We start from the raw sequence: 9,200 nt of genomic DNA, 5'->3' as shown, positions 1-9,200 counted from the left end.
GGACCGGAACCCAACTGCACAAACTTATCAGGTATTTGAATGATCTATCATTAGGTAGCCAAAATCCATTTTATTTACATAATCTTTAACCATAAACTTCATGAACATAGAAAACAGGTCATCATCTCATAGACCCTGAAACTGATGCAACCTGAAAGTTCCATGATTATTAATATGTCATACATGAAACTAAACTTTTATTTGATACTTCAGTTGAAAACTATTCTTGAAGCCAATGTGGTAAACTACTAGAACCTGAAACTGTTACCCATCCTTCACTAACTCTACTGTGAGGTCAAACTCTCTACTCGGATAGATTTGGTTCCTCAGAGATCTTGAACGCAGTTTTATGATAATTGACCAAGAATAATTTCTCTTCCTGACTTTATGGCTGTGCAGTATATTTTTTGAGCAAACCAATCTCCCGAGAAGATTTTGATGGAAAATTACACCTTGATTCTGATGTACAGCTTTCTTCTTTCTCCTAGCTTTCTGAGTAGTTCTCATATTCAATTCTCTTGATGTTGTGTATAACAATAGGAGTATATCTTATTCCTTTATGTCTTTGTTTTGTAGTTTATCATTCTTATTGATTTCCTTCTGCAGTGGGACGATGATTCAATTGAGTCTGATTCAGATAGAGCGTCATCTTCATCAAAGAAACTCCATTTACCTAGTCCCAAGACAGCGAGAGTTTCTCCCTTGAAACCAGTGGAATTCAAAAAAGTAAGCAGAAGAAGAAAGAGATGGAGTGTGGAGGAAGAGGACACTCTGAGGGAAGCTGTAAACAAGTATGCATGTAGCTGATTCCTAAATTTTACTTTAGAAAGGTTCTCCTGCAAATTGTTTAGACTTTTGTTCTAGACAACTAAGTATTTACTATTTTTGGTAATTTAAATATATAGTATAAACCTAAATCTTGATTCATTTTTCATATAAATTCTTGCAATATAATGTATATATCTTTTGACAGTGTGCTTCTTTTTCATCTCAGATATGGAAAAGGAAACTGGAAAATCATGCTAAACAACTACCGAGATGTTTTTCAAGAAAGAACAGAGGTTGGGCTTGACTCAATTTAATTATGGTTTTGTTTTCTTAATGAAGTGACTTTTAAACCCTAGATGTGCAATGAACAGGTAGATTTGAAGGACAAGTGGAGAAATATGACCAAACCTTAGGTCATACTTCTCGCATTATTTGGATCCCCTAATTACATGGTATGTCTCTGTTATCCTGTTCTTCTTCACAGATGAAAAGCTCATTGAAACATACTAAAAAAATTACACTGGAAGTATTGCTACTTGTTTGTTTAGTTACAAATTGTCCGTTTGTCGATCTCTTTTTGTATCTATTTTTGTCCCCTTAGGATAACACTGTGAACTCAGCTTGTGGTACTTGAACTCTCTAATCTTCTCCTATATCAGATTTTATTAATCAACATCAGGCTGCATAAGTTCTTACTAGCCAATATTGGCGGTACCAACAAGTTTCAGTGGGTCTACATTGGCATACTTAAAAGTCCAGTATGATTCAGCCAATATGTATTGATATGGGCTGATAGATTTTGTTAATAAATGTGTAGTATAACAAGATTACATGGAAAATCAAACCCAGCTGATCTAATGTTAGCTAGCAGAAAAAGGCTTCTTGCAGTTTCAACAAAACCCCTAGTACATAAAATAAGTATTAATCGACAGCAATTGTGTCTATATATATACGGAAATTTGCTTATATATGATGTGAGGGCTCTCAACTTATATACGACTCACAACTTACATATATGTGATTGTTATTCTCACCATGGAAGGTATTAAGGATGCTAGGTTCTCCAATTCATGGTTGACCTCAGGTTTAATGATTGTTATGGAAAATTATATTGGTATAATATTCAATTATAATTACTTACTTGTGTATACTTTGTTGGATATAACTTTAGTGCTGACTTTTGAAATGTTCCTTTATGTCCCCCCTTCGGATTTTTACTTGCAACTTTATGCCTATTCATTTGAATTTTCTTACAATTTATGCCTAATCATTTGAATTCTCTTCGTCGTTCTTGGTCGGTTGTAGGCTAGAATACTCCACTATGCAGTGCAATTAGTTGACCTGCGTTATCATTTGAGCTTATAATTTATGTTCTCTTTTGCTGGACTAAAGATTTGAACCCTTTTTTTTTTTTGGTTATAGACTTATAGTTCACCTTCTGAAGTCTTGAGTTTCACTGATTATCCTTTTTCAGTACAAAACTTTTAGATGTAAATCATGTAACTATCATGAGAGAACTACAACAGTATTAAAAGTAAGATGGGTGAAATCTGAAATGTGAAAGTAAATAAGCTTCTGATCTCGCTTTCTCGCAATATATTCCTTTGTGCTCTTCTAAAAGCTGATGCTTGAAATTGATTGCTGCTCTATTATTAATCACATTGTAACTAGTTATGGTTTGTTACGGGGATTCTGGATGCTGAATCGTAGAATTTGCGCTGACGGATGTTCAAGGACCAAGTTCTCCAGTTACTGAAGGGTGCTGTATAGCCTTATCTAGTATCTTTGTACATGATGGCTGAATCTTTTCCTTCTGTAAAACTTGTTTCCTAATCATCTGACGTAACGCTTAGAGCAGGGGTACCGCATGTAAACATGAAAACAGCCAGGTCAGGAGAGATGATCTGAACTTTTCAAATATCAGGGTTTTCTGTCAGATCAGTTGCTGAGCTAACCAAGTTAAGTAATTGTTGATTGTGGAACATTGCTTGTTGGTTTCCCCACTCTAGATGGTGCTTTTTCTTAGTTGCTTCTACCTAGCTACTTCTAGTTCTGCATTTTGGCTTGTAGATGGTGAAGTTGTGATGTCTCTTTCTTTCTTGTTTCTTTTATTTTTGGATTCTGGATTTGATGGGCTTTGTCTCCTTCGGTTGGTTGAGGAGGATATGTGGATAATGTACAACTGGTTTATTAATTCCGTACGTATAAAGGGATTTTCTGATGCGTGTGATGTACATGCTTATGCTTCCCTAGATGAAATCCTTAGACCTTGATTTTATGGCGCTGATGTGTCTTTGTGCACTTTGTTATGAGAGGTATCTTATCTGGGTATAAAATGACAGCATTGCCTGACATATTGTTTATCATTACAATAAAGGCAGATGAACATGCATCGCGGCGTATTTGACGCTGAACAATACATTCTAATTTAAAGAGGGAATCTTGGTTAAGGGATTCTTATGCCAAAGGGGGAGCACGATACATGTTCTGTGACAACTGGGGGTGAGCAAATGATCGGTCGGTTTGGTTTTGTTAAAATTTTGCCAAACCGAAACGAACCGATTATGATTCAAATCCGAATCGAACTGATCAAAGTCGGTTCGGTGCGATTCCTTGGGATTGGATTTATTAGTTAGATATGTAATGAACTTTGGAGCCTCTAAAACTTCTAGCTGTGATGGTATGAAACGTCAAAATAACTGCAACTACATCTCACTAAGCCCATTTAAAAACATACGGATAATACGAGAGATAAAACATATATAATCACTAAGCCCATTACAAATCATCAGTTGAGCAGCATTAACATTAGTATTCTCTTGTAAAACCCATAAATTAGATGCATCAATTAAATTAAAACCAACACAGCTTAGAATATCAAGCACACAACTATTTATTAAAATTAAAACTGACAGAACACGACTACATGCTTATGAGGATGAATTGCCATTCATGACAGAAGAAAATTAATAGTTGATTATGTATGTTGAACTGATTTTTTAATAGAAAATATTAAAAAAGAAGGCCGGATCTAAAGAAGATTACACTCTCCATGAATGAAAAACTAAATATTTAAGTAAACTTAGAAACTAAAAAAATTAGAGTTTGTGGTAGATATGATAAACGCCTTGCAGATGAAGAGATTTTCTAGAAGTCATGGAGAGCTCTATACTTTCACTTCCTATTATTGATTTAGTGGAGTCATCTGCTAAGCTTATGCTTCCTCCACGTGATTCCTGATAATTTGAAAACCAAGAGCGGTCATTACAGACGTGGATATTTGCTCCGGAATCCAAATACCAATCAGTGGAAGAAGTTAGAGAATTTACAAGATGAGATGAAGAGGCTAACCTGAAGGAGGTTGGATTCATTTCAATCATATTAACTTTGTTGGACCCATTTCCTTTAGGGGCAGGTTTGGCCGGTTCCTTCTTCCGAAAGAAACAGTTGTGAGCCATGTGGTTGGTTCTACCGCAGACAAAGCAAAACTTCTCATCAGACTTATGGCTGGAAGAATTGGGATTTGGTTTGAAGGAAGATTTGTTGAAAGATTTGTTGAAAGATTGTTGATTTTTCTTGAATTTCTTCCCTTTGGGTTTGAAATTCTTAGATTTAGGCTTATCCTCTACCAAGTTTACTTTAGCTTTTGTTTCATTCTTGGTATTGGAATTTTGCCTATGCTGGTCTTCAATACGAATAGCCTTGAGGGCTTCAGTTAAGGTTAGATCTCATTGCTTGTGTCGGAGATCTCCTGCAAATCTAGACCAGGAGGGAGGAAGTTTATCAATCAAACATGAAACTTTATAATTGTCAGTAAAAGTGTTTCCTTTTGATTGGAGATGACGGAGGAAATCTAGGAATTCATGAATTTGTTCATTAATGGGCTTGTCATCAACCATCATGAACTTATTGAAGGAGGAGGAGATGAAACGCAGAATTCCGGCATCATCATAGTCATATTATGCTTCAAGAGCATTCCATAGGTCTTTTGCATTTTTGAATTCATAATATATGTCGTAAAGATTGTCCGCAAGTGCACTAAGGATCCTATGATAACAATGATAGTTGATTTCTTCTGGTTTCATAGAGCTAGAAAAGGAGCTAGCACCAGAACCAGAAGTGGAAGGAGCAGGTTGAGCAGGATCAGGAGTCAAAGGTTGAGAACCACTAGTAGATGACTCAGAAGTGTCAATAGCAGATAAAAGACCTAAGGTAGTGAGTCAGTATTTCATCTAATTAGCCCACCGTTTATAGTTAACACCGGTGAACTTCTCAGGTTTGACACTTTTTAAATAATCAGGAATTGCCATAAGTCCAATTCAAGTTTACTAGTCTAGGTAGATGTAATCTGATATAAAAAAGGATTTTGTCAATATTACTAGACCAGAAACTTAATTAAACCTGCTTTAAATCAAAAACTCTGAAAGTGAAAAGATAAAAGTTTTACTCGGGTAGTTTGGCCAGGTAAGGATAGTACTAGAGGTTGATCAATGATCGATTAAGTACCTCGTTTCTTGCAGAGCGCTTTACGCAACCCTTAAACCTTTCCTTAGACACCAACTAATCCAAGAAAACTTGAACCGGTTCACTTAAAGATTTTTTGTTTATGACAGATACTGAAATTGAGCACAGAAGCAGCAAAGAATATATATATATAAATTTTTTTAACTAATTAACTTAACAGCAAGAATTTTTAATTAATCTTCTAGATTGCTTTCAAAACAGGAATATAATAATATAAAAACAAATTAAAGAGTTAGAAAATTCAGGCCTGATTGGGAGCAGTCGTGATATCACTGCCCTAGAAGATTAAGGACCCGCCTATCGCCCTGGCGCAATTTGTCCTCTCCCCTAGCGGTAAAAACCCGCGGAATCGGCCGGTCTCTGCACTCGGACGTGAGTCACAGAGCTTATGCTCAGACGAAAACGGTTGCCCAGCAAATAGAAATATAAATATGTAGCCGAAATTTCTTGGAGGTATGAGAGTAGAGAAGAGAAGAGAGTTTAGAAGATTTCCTCTTCGTTGGTGTGATTCTGAATGAGCTCCAAGCCTCCTTTTATAGGTGATGAGAGGTGTAACCCCCGCTGAATCCAAGGGACCGTTACGCACAAATCTTGCTTCCGTTACCCGCATGCAACCGTTACAGAACGTGTAAAACGTGCAAAAATAAAAGCTTGAGAAGCAAAAAAGTGTGCGTGTGCGGTGCGAGGCGCGCGCGCGCGCGTGTGGTAGATATGCAAAGCCCACAAAACCCAAAACACTATTCAAAGCCCAATAAGGAGGGACCGTTACGCACAAATCTTGCTTCCGTTACCCGCATGCAGCCGTTACAGAACGTGTAAAACGTGCAAAAATAAAAGCTTGAGAAGCAAAAAAGTGTGCGTGTGCGGTGCGAGGCGCGCGCGCGCGCGTGTGGTAGATATGCAAAGCCCACAAAACCCAAAACACTATTCAAAGCCCAATAAGGAGAGAATCATTATACACCCTTTACTATTCATCTTATTTTCCAATGTGGGACTATTCACAAAGGCAAAATTGCATTTTCATGAACAAAGCTTCCAACATGCGCTGCAACAAGGAAAGAACCACACGGGCAAAGAGAGGAGCCAACATTTGTGATCGAGGAATAAAGTTTGTTTCTTCCAATCCACTCACAGGGCAAGGAAGAGCATTTATTCTCCCCTAGTTTTATGACGAAGGATCAAGAAAGTGCTTCCTTTATCAAAAGAAACATTACCACTACTCATCATCCAAATTAAGAACAAAAATAACTTTTTCCTTCTTGCTCCTCTTTCCTTCTTGCTTTCCTTTTTGTGCGTGGACTGCTACATGGGCAATGCAATTGGAGGACTCTTTCATCGAGGACGAAGAAATCAACGATCTGGTGATGTCGGGAGGCAGCCATCAGCAAGAGATGTCGGGAGGCGGCAGCCATCAGCAAGAGATGTCGGGAGGCAGCCATCAACTAGAAACTTGACGTCGCAGCAATCTGTTAAGCAAGGAAACAGTAATCAACAGAGAAGAGTAATTGCCAAGAAATATTCATATATCCCTGACAATTATACATCCCTTGAACAGGTCAATATTACTTGGAAATTTTTACTCTTCCATTGATGTTCGCATATTCATGTTGGAATTATGCTAGTCTTTGTTTGTAGACGCGATGGATATTTGGGAAATTTTTTTACTATTGATAGAAATAGTGTGGGTTTGCAGCCCTCTATTTCAGTTCTTTGTTTGTGCATCAAACATATAACTCTTAGGGTCCAGCTCTTTTCATGTAATTCGTGGGATTGCTACAGTAATAAAGGATTGAGTGGTCCACCTCAGCCTGACAGCTACAATAAAACGCTTCCAAAACATTTCTTCCTGCTAGGAATTAACAAGAGGATGCCAACTTAGCTTTTATCATGCCGCATCAGATCCCACTTTGTCAAAACAAACACTCTTTTTAATGTAATACTGTAGAAATCTGACAGCTACAATATTACACCGCCCAAAACCCCCCAACCAAACAGCCCCTTAGTGTAACTACTACGAGAAGTATTCAAAATATGCTCCCACTTAAAATGGTGCATCTAAGCAAAAGAGAGAACCCCCAAGTTCAGAGGTCCCCAGAGCGTCGGCCTTTCTTTTATCCTGGGTGCATCACGTTCCATGGACATGATATATATTTTCTATCATTTTTTGGTGACCCAGCATCATGATCGGTCTGTGATAATTGTGCACGATTTCATTATAGTAATGCCAGGCACCAATATACACTATGGAATAACAATAAGAAAAGAGCATTTACTGTAAATTTACTAAGTTAGCAACATGAATCTTATTCATCCATTCGGTACTAAAGGGCTATCAGCGATGGCTATTACCATATCCTTCTTAATGGCTAACATTAAAGAGCTATTGCTATCGACTATTACCATATCTACCTTAATTGCTTCAAATCAACGTCCTTAGGTCTACCTTTAGTCCACCTTACCCCCATTAACTATAATACTAACTACTATGTCATTTGAGACTTACGTTCGAAATACATGTTACATTGCTCTAACAACAAAACCAAGAAATGTAGAATCTAACTAAAGCTGTGCATAGATACTTTAGAGAGTGAAAGAAGATGAAGACTGACTGACTACAGGTCAATGAGATCGACATGCAACTAAAGTATGCCGTAAATAAAATAAAATCTTACATTCAATATCTTTTACTAATACAAACCTCATGAATTGCAACTTATCAAGCATAATGATCTTTTGCACTCGTCGACCTTTGTAATTAGAGGCCCTTAGATTTGATTCAGTTCACAACGAGGAGCTGATACATTCAATAGGTACGTAAGTTCTGAATAGGATTGCGTTTGCCTACAGGTTTAAAATACCTTGGGTTCGGTTATATTTTGTGTCATCATCATCAGCTTCTACAGAAAACCATAGATGCTGAAATGTTAGACACCAATTTGTCCAAAAGACAATTGTCCCTCATCTTTTTTTCAGTACACAACATGATGTTAAAAAAAAAATCTTGAAGTTTCATATCCTCTACAGGTTACAGCTGCGTTGAGAGAATCAGGCCTAGAATCATCAAATCTGATTGTTGGAATTGATTTCACAAAGAGCAATGAGTGGACAGGTGGAACTGAAGTGTATTATTATTATTATCTTTGTCTAGTTAAATATCGCAGCAATTATATAATTAATGCCGATTTATATTTTTATTTCTCAAAGGGAAATATTCATTCAACAACCAGAGCTTGCACACAATAGGTGATAGACCGAATCCTTATGAACAAGCCATTTCCATAGTTGGAAAGACTTTGGCTCCCTTTGATGAAGACAACCTGATTCCCTGTTTCGGGTTTGGAGATGGTCAGTTGTTTCTCCTCTGTTTTAATATAATAGGGTAAATTGCAAGAGAAGCCCCTCTCATCTATTCCTTCAATCCCTGGATCGGCAATTTGAATTGCAGCTAACTCCCTCCCATCATGATAAGTGCCAATAAAAGAGCTGATAGGTGATTTTCGACTGTTGAAATAAATGAGGGGGTTGTATCTAATTTACCCTTTAATATAACTTTCTCCACGTGTACACACCCATTTATCGTTTAGTCTGCACCCCCTCTGAATGTTAGTATTACAAACGATAACAGCTACGACTCATGATAAAGAGGTATTCAGCTTCCACAGTGATAACTCGCCTTGTCATGGATTTGAAGAAGTTTTGGCTTGCTACAGAAGAATTGCCCCAAGGTTGAAATTATCAGGTAATTTTCTTCACTATGCTTCGGCTACTATCAGCAAATGTCAAAATGGGGGAAATGAATTATTCTATTCTTGAACAGCATCGCCTCATGACAAGCAAAAAAGAGAAGTAGTGCAAATTAATGTCGCAGTAGATGCATCCAGTTTCATTGCATTCAACATGCAACATTT

General features: G+C 37.3%; 2 protein-coding genes across 5 annotated transcripts in view; both read left to right on the top strand.

Annotated features, from left to right (window-relative positions):
• LOC109821564 overlaps window positions 1–3,041 on the top strand; it is a 5,900-nt gene extending 2,859 nt beyond the window's left edge. Inside the window, exons 4-7 of the mRNA XM_020387743.1 lie at window positions 400–464; window positions 607–791; window positions 995–1,061; window positions 2,778–3,041. Coding sequence (XP_020243332.1) covers window positions 400–464; window positions 607–791; window positions 995–1,061; window positions 2,778–3,041 — 581 coding nt within the window. The remainder of the gene's footprint in view (window positions 1–399; window positions 465–606; window positions 792–994; window positions 1,062–2,777) is intronic.
• The window catches only part of LOC109819523 (E3 ubiquitin-protein ligase RGLG4-like), a 6,416-nt gene continuing 3,414 nt past the window's right edge, over window positions 6,199–9,200 (top strand). For all 4 annotated transcript variants that reach the window (XR_002241551.1, XM_020385270.1, XM_020385269.1 and 1 more), the window contains exons 1-4: window positions 6,199–6,847; window positions 8,317–8,401; window positions 8,497–8,637; window positions 8,918–9,031. Coding sequence is in view for 3 of the 4 variants with exons in the window: in XM_020385270.1 (XP_020240859.1) it covers window positions 6,599–6,847; window positions 8,317–8,401; window positions 8,497–8,637; window positions 8,918–9,031 (589 nt within the window). In the remaining variant the exon portion in view is untranslated. The remainder of the gene's footprint in view (window positions 6,848–8,316; window positions 8,402–8,496; window positions 8,638–8,917; window positions 9,032–9,200) is intronic.

The sequence above is a fragment of the Asparagus officinalis genome, chromosome 8 (assembly GCF_001876935.1).
Source record: "Asparagus officinalis chromosome 8, Aspof.V1, whole genome shotgun sequence".
NCBI lineage: Eukaryota > Viridiplantae > Streptophyta > Magnoliopsida > Asparagales > Asparagaceae > Asparagus > Asparagus officinalis.
The sequence above is the reverse complement of the archived record's forward strand: the minus strand, read 5'-3'. Positions and strand labels throughout refer to the sequence as shown.